Below are 17027 nucleotides of genomic sequence, written 5' to 3' on the forward strand. Positions count from 1 at the left end.
GTGAATGTGACCTGAATAGTTCAAAATTCATTCACTGCATTGACACAGAGAACATAAACACTGAATGATCTCGAAGGAAGGAACGTAAGACTATTTAAACACAAGGGCAGCACCCTATAAAAAGGGGGTGCAAAGAGGAAAGAGACAAAACAAACAGCCAGGAAGAAGGAAATAACTGCAAAGATAAGGAAAGGGTTGAGTGGCCAGTGAAGATGAAGTCGACACATTCAGACACAGAACAACAGGATATTATCTCAAAGCAGAAGCAATACAAAGAATTAAGGAAGTAGGGCAGACTCTTCATTACACTTTAAAATATCAATGTATTTTTACAAGAAGATGCTAACAGCGCAATCTTATGTTTGCTTATTCAGAAGCAAGTCCTACTGTGTTACTTCCTTGTAATGTGTTTAGGACTGCAATCTAAGTAGCCTAAACAGGAACTTACGTTAAATTTCTGCAAAAGGCTGTTGCTGTTGCCACTGGGATTCCTCAGTTATTAAACATAATTTGTTATTGTGCTTGTAAATAGAACAGAGTTATTGAAGACAGGGTAATCTAGAAATCATGATCCACCTCTCAAACTAACCCACCTTAGAATCGCAGGATTGTTGTTTAGGAAAAAATATGGGGGAACGGTAGAGAACCATGTATGCCACTTTGAGCTCTTTGGAGGAAAGGTGGAATATACACAATTCCTGGTTTAAAGAGCAAGAGCAGACAGGGGAAGTCGTGTGTTTTTTGAGCCCAAGGAAAAAAAGGGAGTACATGAGCATATGGCTCCACTTGCACATATATTTTAAGTACTGTAATACCAACCTATAATTTGGTATTACGTCTGAAACATCTTAATGTTTCATGGTACCTTGCCAGAACTAGAGAACTGTATTTGCTGTTAAGATAAAGATTTTTCAAAGGAACTCTGATGCAGTGATCAATGCAAAATTGGACCTTACAACCTATTTATGAACTACTCCCACTAAAATAATTTTTATATTGAAGAACAAATGTGCCACTACTTTCCAGCCATCTGCTGAGAGCTCAGTTTCTTAGCCCACACATTCACTTTCCCTCCACCCAGAAGATGACAATTCTCTGAACAGATGCAGACCCTTCTTCCATTGTCTTAGCTACAGCATCAAAAATATGCTAATGAAACGCTAGCCAGCTTCACCGTAGTGCTGCAAAAGGCACAGGTGCACAGTAAGCCCAGCTAATTATTAATTCCACTGGGTTTCCCAGGTATTATATACACTGTGGACCTTGACAAGAATCTTTTGCCCTTAGGCTTTAACGGCTGGACAAGTAGCCAAAATTCTGATGTATGGGAAAGTGAATGTGGACAAAGTGGTAAAAAGTAGAAGCTAGATTTATGCAAGCTCTTCTAATGCATGTTTGTACTCTAAATTCAGAGTCAGCTGGCAGCAAGTGATAAAGTAACAAGCCAAAGTTAGTTAGATTATCTTGAAAATTCACTAGAAAAATACCCTTTAAGCAAAGGCTTGTTGAGAGCTGGTTAATTTGTAGTATTCATAGCAGCTAAGTACTTCTTGCTTTGTAGTGCTTAAGGGTAAAGATAGCCTACATTAAAAAAAACCTTAGTAATCTGATTTTCTAATAACTACCTACCCACAGCTTCCAGCTAGGCAGCAAGATTGGTCCACATATGCAAATTTCATCATAAGAAAGTGTTGCTCTATCAATCCCAGCACTCTTGTCTCCAGCCATAGTTAGTAAGATGTTCTGCTTGGATATTTCCTATTATCACCCCACCACCACCACCACTATATGTCTCTAGCAGTAATTTTGCCTCTGAATATGGATGGGGGGGGGGCGCTCTCATGGGTAGCCAGTATGGTGTAGTGGTTAAGAGCGGGAGTCTCGTAATCTGGTGAACCGGGTTCGCGTCTCCGCTCCTCCACACGCAGCTGCTGGGTGACCTTGGGCCAGTCACACTTCTCTGAAGTCTCTCAGCCCCACTCACCTCACAGAGTGTTTGTTGTGGGGGAGGAAGGGAAAGGAGAATGTTAGCCGCTTTGAGACTCCTGAAGGGGAGTGAAAGGCGGGATATCAAATCCAAACTCTTCTTCTTCTTCTAGTAACAATTTATAAAACCAGGTAAGTGGTGTGCGTAATGGCCATGGGGATAGGAGGGAAGGATTGGCGATAGGTTGCCAGAGCCCAAAGGAGTGAAACAGGGCAAGTACTGTACATAACCACACATAATTCAGTGGCGAAGCATTCGCCTGCCTTCCGTGCAGAAATTCCAAGGTTCAAACCATGAGGAAAGTTTATAATGCTGATGTATGTCTTACCATGTTTTTATATTTTGTTGGAAGCCGCTCACAGTGGCTGGGACAACCTAGTCAGATGGGTGGGGCATCATCATTAACATTAGTAGTAGTAGTAGTAGAAGTGGTAGGAGGAGGAGATGTATTTCTCCAGGTAGGGCTGGTTAAAACTCCCAGTCGTCAGACCATGCAATAGTGTGCTAAATGGAGCAATAGCTTGCCTCTGTAAAGCAGCTTTCTATATAGCAATGAATTTCATAATTCTTAACTTGCGGCAGAGAAAGGGTTTAAAAATGGACAGCATGAAATTGTTGAACTGGTCTTCTAACAAGAACCCGACTGGCCCCAAACTCAAGATATTCCAGAATAACACCAAGATATTCCAGAATAACACCATGTGCTGCCAAGACTAACCAAGAACCCTGTTTAACCAGATCACCTTTTACAGCTGGTTTCAGACCAGTATTGCATGGAAACCATATTAATGTTAGGGAACAGGAAAGTATTCCATCCTGAGAAGGGAACATGCATTCTCAAGAACGGCACCCGATTTCTTAATTGCAATTAAGAGGGAGTCAACATTATGTCTGCACAAGCTGCATAGGAATTATACAACAAAATGTAAATCATTTGAAAAGGAATGCAGAAGAATTTATACATTGTGACAATATTAACTTCTAGAGAAGCTAATGCACTCAGGGTAAATGGAGAATTTCTATTTAAGTTTTCATGCTTTATTAGTCTCTATGGGTTCTGACAGCTTTCAAAAAGAGGAACACACAGAAAGCGAATCTGCCAGCCTGGGGCAAATCCCTAAACTTCTAAAGCCAAACACAAGATGAAAATGTTAGAACAGAAAAACAGATGTTAGAGCAGACTTCAAGTAAAACTGCACTTGTGAATTATGATGTTCTTAAAAGCTACAGCATAAGATGAAACCTGCCAATTATTAAGGAAGACAAAGAGTGACAAAACTAATTTTTCAAAAATTTCCTCTTCATCTTCCTCTTCATCCCAGATTTCCTCTTCTGGACATCCCAGATTGCTGTTCCAAGGACTGGAAAATATCTACCTTTCCCAGATGTTCAGGAAAACATAGTTAGGTTTGTTCTGCAAAAAGTATTTCTAGCTCTTACACAAGGGTGAAAGGAAGAACCGGGTCCTTTTGGAGGCAAAAGTAGCATGATCTATACAGCTTTCCTTTTTATGTCCAATAAGGAAGAATTCCGAGCAACTAATTTACCGGAGATCAAATGTTGGCTAAAAACGTTCAAAAGGAGAAAGAAATTCTTCCAATGACAAAAATAATTCACATTTAGTGTTTTAACCAACTTATTATTTTCTTCATTTTTGCAGCTCTTTCACTGTGCAAAGTATTGCTTTCTTTTAATCTCACTAACCCTTTGAGCTTCCAGGTGAGCAGGGCATTATTATTCTACTTTTATAGACTGGTAGAGAATTAATTACCAAAGCTCAATCAAAACTAGAATTTGGACATACATCTATGCCTATTAACGGACCACCATGGTAGCCTGGAGAATTGCATTCTTCTTCAAGAAGATGCCTGGAGGTATGATTTCCAAAATGATCAAATTGTTATATTTAAGCAGACAAACCTGGAATACTTTCCAATGCTCTTTGTTTCTCCCATCAACTTGGGAGAAACCTCTGGCTATCACTAGAAACAAGGCTACCAATATAAAAAGGTGGTGCATACTGTTCTTTAAAATCTGAATGTTACCCGCAGCCCTGCCCCCAATTGGCAATGACTTCTCTATAGCAGAGGTAAGGAAAATCAAGTGAGGGAATTTAACTTAGTCCACAATGACAATTCCCACCTACCTACCAATTGCCATCCTCGTTACTTCAAAAAATAAGTGGGAGGTTGCCCCTACCCCCTTTAAGATTGGAGTGAAAAGGTTTGTGGGTGGCCCACCTGCCAAATTTGACCCACGAGGCAGATCCTCATAAGGATCTGGCCCATGTAGCCAAAAGGATTCTGTACCCCCAGCCTATAACCTTTCATCACAGACTTCACTGTTTGCCAAAGATAAGGCAACTTCTGATTTGTGAGAATCTTTCTGCCTACAGAAATTCTGCGCACACATTCTGACTCAACAGCCTTTTGTTGAAAACATGGGAAAAAGCAAATAAATCAATGCACCGCTCTCCAAAGTCGATAAAACAGAAATGTTTGGTGGGAATGGGTGCTGGCGTGGCAGGAGGGCTCTGCAAGCTAAGATGTCTATAGGACCAAGGAGGTGAGGAGACATGGGAAGTTTCACATACTGATTCAAAATAACTGGTGACAACTCTCTAGTGGGAAATATTTCCCCAAGGAGAAAAGTAAACAAATCCCCAAGCAGAAAACTTGACCTCTGTTCACTCAGGGTTAACAATTCACTAAAATCTAAGACTAGAAGTATTTGTTCTCTGTGACAGAGATGGGGCTGATGGGTAGGTGTGTTTAAAACTAATATTCGGATACAGTCATACCTCAAGTTACAGATGCTTCAGGTTGCGTTTTTTCGGGTTTCGGACCACCGAAACCCGGAAGTACCAGAACAGGTTACTTCCAGGTTTCAGCGGTTGCGCATGCGCAAAAGCACTCAATCGCTCTTTGCGCAGAAGCGCCAAATCGCAACCTGTGCGTGCGCAGACGCGCCACTGTGGGTTGCAGACGCTGCAGATTGTGAACGTGCATCCCGCACGGGTCACGTTCACAACCCGAGCGTCCACTGTACAGCGAGAGAAAGGAAAAAGCTGTATTTGGGGAATAATTACAAATATATATTTTACTGTCTTAGAAATGCATTCTATAAGAGTCTTCCTAGACAATTAGGGGATGAAAAACATGTGCACCATTAAATATGAAATACATTGCATAAGGTGTCTCCCCGCCCGCCCCCGCCCCACACAGGGGTAACCTAATGTAGAAAGTGGTGCTTACTCTGAACCATTAGGAAAGACATCAGCTCAGCTTGTCAACATGGCCTATACATTACCATTGTTGATTAAGTGCATACCTTTGGCATGCTAAATGCTAAAAAGGCACATCCTTCCACATTCTATGGCAGCTTTGCAGAATAATTACATGATGCCCAATGTGATGACTTTGCAACAACATGGGCAATTTTGCAACAACATGGATGAGCCATCACATAGAGGCCATTTACAGCTTCTTCCATGTATATAATTTTAAAAGTGCTTGACAAGTCTCCCGTGGGATAGCTTGATAAAAAAAAGGAGGCAAGTAGGCTAGCTATTATCTTTTACATTAAAAAGGCACACCATGGGGTACTCAAAGGGCTTATAGTTACAATAAGCCCATTCTATTCTAGATTTTTAAAAAAGCCTTCAAATCAATATTGTACAAAAGAAGGAGATCAGAAGGGGGGGTGATGTAACACAGGATACACAGTTCTAAAGGCTTGGGGCAATTAACAGATTCAAAAGCAAGCATAAAATATCCAGTTAACTAGCTTGCACAGAAGCATGAGTTCCTGCATGTAAGAACATGTGCTTCCAAGCAAGGGAGTCTGAAAAGGTATATAAATGGCATAACATGTATCCACATACAAGGCAAAATGAGAGCAGAATCTGACAAGAGTTTTCCCATAGCATCTCACACTTGTGTCTCTGCAGTGAAAAACAGCAATAATAATATAAGAATCTGAATCCATCTTAATGTCCTTATCATACAAATTTGTTTAATGCAAAGACCTAGGCCTTAAGAGAAAATAGGGGCAGTAGAGTTGATTTTTAAAAATGTACATTTAAACAATCTATAATCTTGGAGGCTTCCTAAAGATGATTCAGAAATAATAATAAAAAAACCAGTGTCACTCCTACAGGTACATTTTATCTAGATATATTAAACATGTTTTGGGCAAATAAGCTTAGTTCTGTGCAAGCTGGTACTTTTCACTGAGGCTTACATAGTTGAAAGGTTATCTTGCTCTTGGAAGATAGGCTACCAATTAGCTTCCAGGCTAAGTTCAAGGTGCTCATTTGGGTTTATTAAGCCCTATATACCATGGTACCAAGATACATGAAAGATTACCTCGCCCCTTGTACACCCAGTCAATCACTGAACTCTGCAGGTAAGGGTCTCCTGCAGATACCATCTTAACAGAAGGTACAGTTCTGCATAGTGCAGGAACAAGGCCTTTAGTGTTGTAGCACCGACCTACTCTTTTGGGATTCTCTCCCCTTGAATATTAGACAGGAGCTGTCTCTGTTGTCTTTTCATCATCTACTGAAGGCCTTCCTCTTTCAGCAGGACTTTTGAGATCTTTCCCTGTCTGCATCTAGGTCACAATTTTTTTTAACTTTTTGTTTGCAGCCTTGGGGTGCTTTGAGAGGAAGGGTCGGAGTCGGACATATATTATTTAATAAACAAATAAATTAGATACCCAATGCAAAAACAAAAAACAACATGCTACTGAAATATGGTGAGCTTAAGCAAGGTGTGTGGGGTTGGTTTTCTTCTTCTTTTGCAGGCAATTTAAGCAATTCTAAAAAGCAGTGGTACATTGCCATATGGTACGCCTACCAGAGCTATCTTTAACATTTTCCTGGGAATTGCAGGCTATGGTTTCTGCAACTCTGCAGTAATTTGTTCTTAAAGTAACACTGCCAAATTGACCTATATAAAAGCGTGCATTTCAAGTTTCCAATTGAATACTACTGTCCACAGCCCTATCATAGAGCCACAACACAAACACAGCAACTTGTAGCATCAGTACTGGCTGCCCCACAACAGACCAGTGTTCAAAATTTGCCAGGCGCATTTTGCACCTGGCTATCAGCCACTTGTGCCCAAGTGAAGATGCCTGGGCCCCAGGGTCGCACCTGAAGTCTCCAACATCCAGAGGTGAATGGCTGGGGATCCTTGGATCTTGACTGTTTTCACACCCTAACAACACATCCTGAAGAATGCTATTTGTTGTATTTTATCTGCACAATCAGAATGAATTTCAGGAACCAAAAAGTTGTATTGAAAAATACAACTTTTGAGCTGTCTGGCCCAAAAATGGCAACTAGGCATTCCATTTTGGTAACTGTAACCGTGGTTTAAGGAGCCATTTGGCACTTAGCTTATATATCTAAGTTTTTATCCCTGCTACAGACATGCTACCCATGTCTTGCCATGAGGAAGAGAAATGATGTACTTGGGCCACTATCTGCGTTGAACACTTGCGTTCATGCAAAAAAGGGAAACACAACAGGAACCAACATCTATTTTCTTAGAACTGTGAAAGCTCAAAAGGAACAGGCAGATCAGAAAACCAGCTTTCCTCCTCATTTCCAAATATTTTATGTTTTCTTCTGTGTTTGCTAACCAAGGCAGGTATGAATATAAAACCCCAAACCAAAGACAAGAAAATGGAATATTTCTTGTCCTCTTCTTCTACGAGGGTGGATAGATGGGCACAATTCAATGATATATCTGCACAGCAAGTATTTTTAGGCAGTCTCAGACTTCAGGAAGAGTTCTCTTAAAAATGCAGCTGTCAGTTTGGCTTTCACAAGCAGAATGAAGATAACATGGGTTTACAGAATCAGAAATTACTATGGACCTTAATTATATAGAAAGAAGCATCAATCCACAACAGATCATTACTCCAGGAGACCAAATGAGAACACCTCTTTTTTGCCTTTTTGAAGAAAACACACTTTATTTGTTTTAAATAAATTTGTTTTTAGTTTTCCTTTCAAGATACAGTCCTTCCAAACTATCTACATGGCCCCACGTGCACACAAAGAAAGCTATGTGGGTCTGGAAGTTTGCTTCAGGTGGGGGTTTTTTGTGGGGTTTTTTTTTTTGCATAGACACAAATCCATTCCAGATATTTTAAAGAGTAAGAACAGAAATGAGTCTCTATAAGGCATAACATTTTGACACTTACTGTGGCTAAAGCATATGCACAGGACTGGGCTATCCTAATATTAATCAATAATATATTTGCAGAGGTTCGTGGAAGCGTGTATAAGCACAACTACATTTTACAGGAACATGAGTCTTCTGCAACAAAGTGATTATTTTGTTTAAGTCCCCAACATTCCCTTTCCCAGGAGTACACTGTGTTTTATTTTGTAAGTCACTTAACCGGTTTATGTTGATTGTCATAATTAGATTGCCTCCACTCCAACCAGCAAGGACTGGAGATTACTTGGTTGTACTTTTGAACTAGGAAACCAAATAACAGAACAACGGGCCCTACACATTTAGTATGTGCCAGTTAGCTAACAAATACTGATATCTAGAGCTTTTTTCATGTTGCAAGTGTCTGCATCAATCTGTCCTTTCCAGTACCTGCTTGCTATAATGCCAGACAAGTTGTAACACAATTAGCTTTGAGTTTTTCAGAACATGTGCCAATCCTTCAAAAGTCCAAAAGCTTTGTACTAGCTTTTAACTGCATGGTATACTGAAAGGCTTAAAGAACCAAGCAAAGTAGTTGTTTTCATGTGGTTTTCTTTAAGCCATCCTATGTTGGTTACTCAGATGTTAAAAGTCAGGATGTTCCGTGGTGCTTACTGTTGTGTATAAGACGGTAGCCTTTGCCCATAAAATTCAATAAACTTCTTCAAACTGCTTCTTCAAGTTTAGTATTAGGGAAATGGAAGATGTACATTCTCCAAATTCTGTGCTGAACCTCAAAACCTCAAAGCAAATAGACCCTTCACAAAAGAAGCCCCTTCTTCTGCACTTTTGAAGTCCAAAATGTTAAATTTTGTTTCTACTATATATATGTGTCCTGTGTTCCCTAGAGGAACTTAAAAGACTATCAAGTACCATGCAATCTACTTCTAAATTTAGATACGTATTTTTAAAAAAAGATTTTAAGCAAACCAAAAGTTTGCTTTTCACTCTAGCAGATCCTTGGAGAAAAAATTAAGAGCAAACTAGACCACCACAACGCAGTTGCAATCAATGGCCAGAGTACAAAAGGAGGAAGGGGATCTCTCAGGGTTATTGTTCAAGATGTCTAGCCCCCTACGTAACAGAGCCAGCTGCATTCCCTGTCAGTCTCAGCAAAACAAAAAAACAACACCCCCCAAAAAAAAACCTTCTCTACAAGTTGGGTACCCTGTATAACCATTATCTTAATCACAAGAACCACTCAAGAGAAAAACTGCTGCCTTTTCAAACACAGAAAAGGCCGGTGGGGAGAAGGGGCGATTAATTACAGACTCCTGTATTCCCTGAGAGGGGGGTGGAAGGGAGGAGACAAACTAGGGGATGCAATTTCATTTTATGGTTACAGACAGAAACCACTAGGGAGTCTCTCCAAGCTGCTGTCCAAGAGGGGGCAGTGGGGGAGGGAAGAACAGGCAGGCATATGGGGCACCTGATATTACAAACACCCCCACCATCATTCTCACCCCACAATTAACAGAAATCACCTTATTTTCTATAATGCAGAACTCCTCCACTTGGCTGCAGCTGGCAATTCAGACAACAGCAGTGAGATCCTCCAAAATGCTAACACCCCCATTTTAGCTCAAATGGCACCCAAAGGTCCAAGAACGAAACAGAAACTTTTAGGATAGGAAGCAGTTTAGGTGCAACAAATCAGCCTCCCATTTCAGCATAAGCGGACCCCCCCCAAAAAAATTGAGGTACAGAAGGGGTTCCCAGAGCCCCCATCCCACCAATCTCTCCTTTTTATAACCAAAGGGCCAATCAAGCAAAGAGATAACCTCCTTAAAATAAAATAAAACGCCCTTGCTTTTTAATAAGCATTTTGTATTTTCATTTTATATTTTTCTGTTGCAAACCGCCCTGGGATCTTTGGATGAAGGGCAGTAGGGAATGGTGATGATGATCAATATGGGGGGGAGCTATTTAAGGAGAACCAGCACATTAACACCAGAAAATACAAATAAAAGCACTTCCCCTTTTTTTTTTTCTGCGGTCGGTGGGGGTGGTGGAGATTTTTTTTTTTTTAAAGGAAGCACCAGCACATAAGGAACAAATGTGCTGGGAAGCAAAGGGGCGAGGGCAGAATTGGGGAGAAAATGGGGAGCCTCAGGAGGGGGGAGCAGGCGGAGGCCAGCTATGGAGGGGGTGGCAAGGCATACATACAAACACAAAGGATGTGAGGAATGAGGCTTAAGCGACAGAGCAAAATAACCCAGAAGTAAATAACCCCAGTGGTGGAGGAAGCGGCGGTTGGAGAGCCAAGGCCCCCGGGCAGAGCCATGGGGCGCTGCGCGGAGGCGAGGCGGAAAGGGCTTCCGTCCTCCTCCTCCCCCGGCGGGGCTCGGGCGCCAGGAAAGCAGCCCGGCTTGGGCCCTGCTGCCGGCGAGGCGGGGAAAGGGGCTCCCTCGACGGCCCGCACTTACAACAAGAAGCTCATGGCGGCGGAGGAAGAGGAGCGGGACTCGGCTCGGCTCCCAGCGGCAGGCGGCCCCGGCGGACGAAGGGGAGGAAGGACGGGCGGACGGCGGTCGGGCGGCGAGAGGGAGCGCGAGCGCCGCGGGGCGGGGACTGACGAGGCCGGCGGCGGCGGCGGCGGCCGGGCGCCTCCTCCTTCCTCCTCCTCGGCGTCGCCCTTTCCCGCCTCCTCGCTGCCTTCGCCTCAGAGGGCGCGAGGGATGGCGGCGGCGGCGCTCTCCCGCCTCCTCCGGCCGAGGCCGGCCATAACGTCCTCCTCCCTCACAGACACACACGGGCACCCCGGGTTTCTGTGAGGAGCGAAAATGGTTTCTTCTCGCCCCTCAGCCGCTGCCCCTCCTGACTAAAATCACAAGCCGGCCTTCCGCTTGGGGCTTGTAAAATGGTAGAGCTGGACCAGGGGACCCCCGAGGGTCATCTAGACCGACCCCCTGCAATGCAGGGGTCTCAACTCTGCTTAGCTGCATGGCAGACGTTCAACAGGTGCTGCTTCTCTCTCCTCCTGGGCTGCAGCTTTGGGCTGCCTGAGGGGGAATGTTGGCGGGGGAAATGGGAACTTGTGTTCCTCACAGGGAATAAAAGTGCAGTGTATGTGGTGCTACAGCACCCAACAGACACATCATCATCATCATCATCATTATTATTATTATTATTATTATTATTAGGCACCCATCTGACTGGGTTGTCCAGTTGCTCTGGGCAGCTCCCAATAGTTAAATCCATACCAGGTCCGTATAGTTAAAGCTCTGGTTTTCCCAGTAGTGATGTATGGAAGTGAGAGCTGGACCACAAAGAAGGCTGATCGCCGAAGAATTGATGCTTTTGAATTCTGGTGCTGGAGGAGGAGACTCTTGAGAGTCCCACGGACTGCAAGAAGATCAAACCTCTCCATTCTGAAGGAAATCAGCCCTGAGTGCTCACTGGAAGGACAGGTCCTGAAGCTGAGGCTCCAATACTTTGGCCACCTCATGAGAAGAGAAGACTCCCTGGAAAAGACTCTGATGTTGGGAAAGATGGCGGGCACAAGGAGAAGGGGACGACAGAGGATGAGATGGTTGGACAGTGTTCTCGAAGCTACCAGCATGAGTTTGACCAAACTGCGGGAGGCAGTGGAAGACAGGAGTGCCTGGCGTGCTCTGGTTCATGGGGTCACGAAGATTTGGACACAACTAAACAACAACAATCTTCACAATATATGCAACCATCATGCCCCTTCTTCCAAATTTCATCTGCCCAACCTGTGATAAGCCTGAGTTGGTGCAACATATTTAATATTGCTCTTCGTTGCTCAATATACCATTTGGAGGAAGCCAGCACAAGGTAGAAACAGTTGGCCTTACCTAGACTTATGTCAGCCTATTGCATTTCGTGTCATCTTGACTGCCATATGCAGTGTGTGCATGTGTGTGTGAAAAGGGGGTGCAACGCCTGGGTTACTTGCATTCCGGTTCCTTTTGCTCCATATGCAGCTGTCCAGCCTCTGCTGCTTCCTGCTGTGCTCATGAATAGGGCCTTACTCCTGAGAGTAGCTGAAGGGAACCTGCAGTGTGGATGGATGGTTTATTTTATATGCAGTGGTACCTCGGGTTGAGTACTTAATTCATTCCGGAAACTGTTCTTAACCTGAAGCACCACTTTAGCTAATGGGGCCTCCTGCTGCTGCCGCGCCGCCGGAGCACGATTTCTGTACTCATCCTGAAGCAAAGTTCTTAACCTGAAGCACTATTTCTGGGTTAGCAGAGTCTGTAACCTGAAGCATATGTAACCTGAAGCATATGTAACCCGAGGTACCACTATAGATCAGGGGTTAGCAAACTTTTTCAGCAGGGGGCCGGCCCACTGTCCCTCAGACCTTGTGGGGGGCCAGACTATATTTTGAAAAAAAATATGAATTCCTATGCCCCACAAATAACCCAGAAATGCATTTTAAATAAAAGCATATTCTATTCATGTAAAAACACGCTGATTACCGGACCATCCGCGGGCCGGATTGAGAAGGCAATTGGGCCGGATCCGGCCCCCGGGCCTTAGTTTGCCTACCCATGATATAGATTCTCCTTTGCTTTCTCTACCTTTGTCATGGACCCATTCCCATAGCTGGGGATCTAGGCAAGGTGAAGAGGTCCACTGAAACTGCTACACACACAGTGGCAGCACATTTGCTTGTTCTGTCTGCCAACTAAGCAACATGGTCAGGCTCTCTCACTTTTTTTACAGTGGTACCTCGGGTACCTTGGGACGTGGGTGGTGCTGTGGGTTAAAGCCTCAGCGCCTAGGGCTTGCCGATCGAAAGGTCGGCGGTTCGAATCTCCGCGGTGGGGTGCGCTCCCGTCTTTCAGTCCCAGCGCCTGCCAACCTAGCAGTTCGAAAGCACCCCCGGGTGCAAGTAGATAAATAGGGACCGCTTACTAGCGGGAAGGTAAACGGCGTTTCCGTGTGCGGCTCTGGCTCGCCAGAGCAGCGATGTCATGCTGGCCACGTGACCCGGAAGTGTCTCCGGACAGCGCTGGCCCCTGGCCCCTTAAGTGAGATGGGCGCACAACCCCAGAGTCTGTCAAGACTGGCCCGTACGGGCAGGGGTACCTTTACCTTTTACCTACCTCGGGTTACATATGCTTCAGGTTACAGACTCCGCTAACCCAGAAATAGTGCTTCAGGTTAAGAACTTTGCTTCAGGATGAGAACAGAAATCGGGCTCCGGCGGCGCAACAGCAGGAGGCCCCATTAGCTAAAGTGGTGCTTCAGGTTAAGAACAGTTTCAGGTTAAGAACGGACCTCTGGAACGAATTAAGTACTTAACCCAAGGTACCACTGTATTTATAATGCTTACATTTCGCTTTATAGCCCCAATTTCAGAAGTAAATCCCAGTTTATTCAATGCCTTACCCTCAGCTGGGTATTCATAGCGCTGCAGCACTCTGTTTAAATACTGTACAACATATAGAAAAATATTTACTGATGTAGAGGTGGGGCTGTGTGTGTTTGTTTGGCATCTGTTGTACTGACTTTTTGTATGCTAAATATATCTTGTCTAGTGCCTGAAGGGGTGTGGTGGCTAGTACCTCTGGTGATTGAACAGACCCACATTGCTCCTTGAACACATGTACACACCATCTTCAGTCAACACATCAAAGCAGGTAAATTTTATTATGTCAAAAAAATTGCCCCGTGTCTCCCATCTTTGGCCAGGAAAGCCAAATGTATTTTGATTATTTCACTTATAAATGTAGACTAATGAAATGGATTGTTTTGAATCTTATTGGCAGGAACGATTACTGTATGTTAAGTTGACAGGAGAATGAATCAATCAATGGGGTTTCCAAATTGGAAATCTGACAAACTTCCATCTATGCAAGACTGGATCCAAAATTTGACTGAATATGCGGAGCTGGATAACCTGTCTGAAAAAATAAAGAATAAACCAAAACAGGTATTTCTTTCAAAATGGTAAGTCTTTAAAATATATTTGAAAAATAATTACAGAAGTTTAAACTCTGTTGCAGCATTTAACTAATTTCAGTAGTAGTATCAAGAATGATGTGAGATAAAAGAAAAACCAACAATCAGTTAAACCATGATAAGTTTTTACCGGCAATAAGTTATATGTAATTGAATTAAGGAGTAAACGAGAGGTCAGGTCTGTAGTCAAAAGACTTTTTTCTTTTTTGTTATAATGCTGGTTTTTTTGGTTTTTTAACTTATTATTATTTCTACTTGTTTTTTGTTCAGTTTTGATGTATGGCTTTTTTCCTTGTGCATTAATAATAATAATAAATAAATATTTTTTTAAAAAAAGAATCAATCAATGGGAAGCCACTGGTTATTTCTTTACCTTGAGAAATATCAGGAAGGTCAAATGCTAGTCATACATATCTTTTGTAAATAAAATTGTTTTAAATACTCTATTTTCTGAACTAGATTATCAGATGTTTTTGAATTAATCCAAGAAATGTTCTTTTTGTAAAGGTAGCTGATTGTTTTAGATATTAACATGAAATTAAAGTCATGGAACCTCCCTGGTAGCAGAAAAACCTGTACCTTTGTACCGTGAAGCCACTGTTCTTTGCCTGTTAATTGGTTCTACTACAGCAGTATTAAGGATCTGCATTTTTGTCGGGCCTTTGGTTTAATTTCCAGCATTTGCCTCTTTATTTCAGGTAAAACTTTCCCACCTGGGAACAAACTATGAAGCAAATTAATTTTCACATCACTATCTTGAACCTGAATAAGACATGTTGCCTTTATTATACATGTGAATAATGTATATCAAAGCAGAGATTAGATACCTAACCGAGCCTTGAAGAAGTGAAATACCCTGATCTGGCATTCCACTTGACGAGTTCTATGGAAACACTGCTTTTTCTTTGTGTGGGTATGCCCCTTTACTGCAAACATAAGCACATTTTCTTAAAACTGTTCCACTGACATCAATAAGCCTGACCTCCAAATAAGTGTGCTTAGGACGAATGTAAAATTAGATAAATACAATAAATGCAGAGAACCATACTGAAGCATAATAAAACATAGCCTAAAAATTCAGCCCTATTATTCTCTTCAAAATATTTTGCATTTCAGTATATATATTAAATTCCAATTGTTACTGCAGCAAGCCAGCAGTACTATTTTGGCTCAGTAACTGCCTTGTGAGATAATTATATAACCTGAATTAGATTCTGTTTCTACCGTATGGTTATTGTCATACTGAAAAGGGTTACGGGTCAGTTGAGATGCTTACTCTAGTATGGGGAGCTCTGGTAGTCTACTGCAGTGTTACATAACCACAAACTGTTAAGACACGCTAAATCAGATCTGTCATTTGAGGTTATCCACTCTACCAAATGGGCATAACGAATTACTCTGGAATGGCCATACAGCTGAACATTCACAAAACCCTTTGGCTGCGAGATGTCTTTTTCAGGCTCTGTGAACCAATAAAAAGTTGATTATTAGACAGTCACACATGGTAGCATAAAAACTGTAAAAATGTGCAATTACAGATTTGGTATGTACTCTTTTAAGTTCTATTTTGAGATTGGGGGGAGATGACTTGTTAAGAGAATCATCTTCTTTGGCGATCACTCATAGCTGACTAAGATTGTCTTCCATAGACATGGTTTTAACAGTAAGTCCGTAAGTGACTGTGGAGTCCAATTCTGGACCAACATGTCATTCCACAGTGGGGACATTGGTTTCCAGGCAGGAGTGGATCACAGTGTGGATTTGCCAAGTGTGCCTTCCTCTTAGCACGTTTCTCCCTTGTGTACTGAGTTCGAGCGTCTTCAAAGCCCATGACACCTTTGGTAAAGGCTGTTCTCCAACTAGAGCTCTCGCAGGCCAGTGTTTCCCAGTTCTCTGTGTTTATACTACATTTTGTTAGATTTGCCTTGAGACCGTCCTTAAACCTCTTTTGTTGACCACCAGCATTAATATACAGTGGTACCTTGGGTTACATATGCTTCAGGTTACATACGCTTCAGGAAATAGTACCTCAGGTTAAGAACTTTGCTTCAGGATGAGAACAGAAATTGTGCTCTGGCGGCGCAGTGGCAGCAGGAGGCTCCATTAGCTAAAGTGGTGCTTCAGGTTAAGAACAGTTTCAGGTTAAGAACAGACCTCCTGAACAAATTAAGTACTTAACCCGAGGTACCACTGTATGGCTCATTTCATGTTTTTGGAATTGTATATCCAAGGTTGTCATTTGCTTTTTGCTTTAGCAGAAGTATTGAACTTCTTGTTGGCAGTTTAAACTTTTCGAACGACTACCCATATCGGAGGCGTCCTCAAACAGAAATGAACCTTCTAATCCAGCATCAGTCAAGCAAAGGCCCTTCAGCACCCTACAAACAAACCTGCATTATCTTATCCTTTCCAACCAGGGGTGCCAACTTGAGTAAAATATTGGGGGGGGCAGGTAAGCCCCGCGCCACATAATCCATCACAAGATACACACACCCTTTGAATGGCAATGCCCATCAACTCTGGGGTGGGGGCCCGGCCCCCTCAAATATTTTATTGGGGGATCGCGAAGGGACCTTGGCCCCTAATAATAATCATAATAATAATTTATTATTTATACCCCGCCCATCTGGCTGGGTTTCCCCAGCCACTCTGGGCGGCTTCCAACAAAAGACTAAAACACAATAACCTATTAAACATTAAAAGCTTCCCTAAAGAGGGCTGCCTTCAGATGTCTTCTAAAAGTTTGGTAGTTATTTTTCTCTTTGACATCTGGTGGGAGGGCGTTCCACAGGACAGGTGCCACCACCGAGAAGGCCCTCGGCCTGGTTCCCTGTAACTTGGCTTCTCGCAGCAAGGGAACCGCCAGAAGG

The 17027-nt window shown here is 42.8% G+C and overlaps 1 protein-coding gene across 2 annotated transcripts in view; it reads right to left on the reverse strand.

The window, feature by feature from the left end:
- MOB1B (MOB kinase activator 1B) overlaps positions 1 to 10878 on the reverse strand; it is a 31178-nt gene extending 20300 nt beyond the window's left edge. Inside the window, exon 1 of one of the 2 annotated variants that reach the window (XM_081925457.1) lies at positions 10647 to 10878. In XM_081925457.1, the coding sequence (XP_081781583.1) occupies positions 10647 to 10660 (14 nt within the window). In that variant the 5' untranslated portion in view covers positions 10661 to 10878. The remainder of the gene's footprint in view (positions 1 to 10646) is intronic. The other variant, XM_081925456.1, reaches the window with a different exon arrangement.
- Positions 10879 to 17027: the final 6149 nt, after the last annotated feature.

This window comes from Podarcis melisellensis, assembly GCF_964234715.1.
Source record: "Podarcis melisellensis genome assembly, chromosome: 9".
NCBI classification, from domain to species: Eukaryota; Metazoa; Chordata; class Lepidosauria; order Squamata; family Lacertidae; genus Podarcis; species Podarcis melisellensis.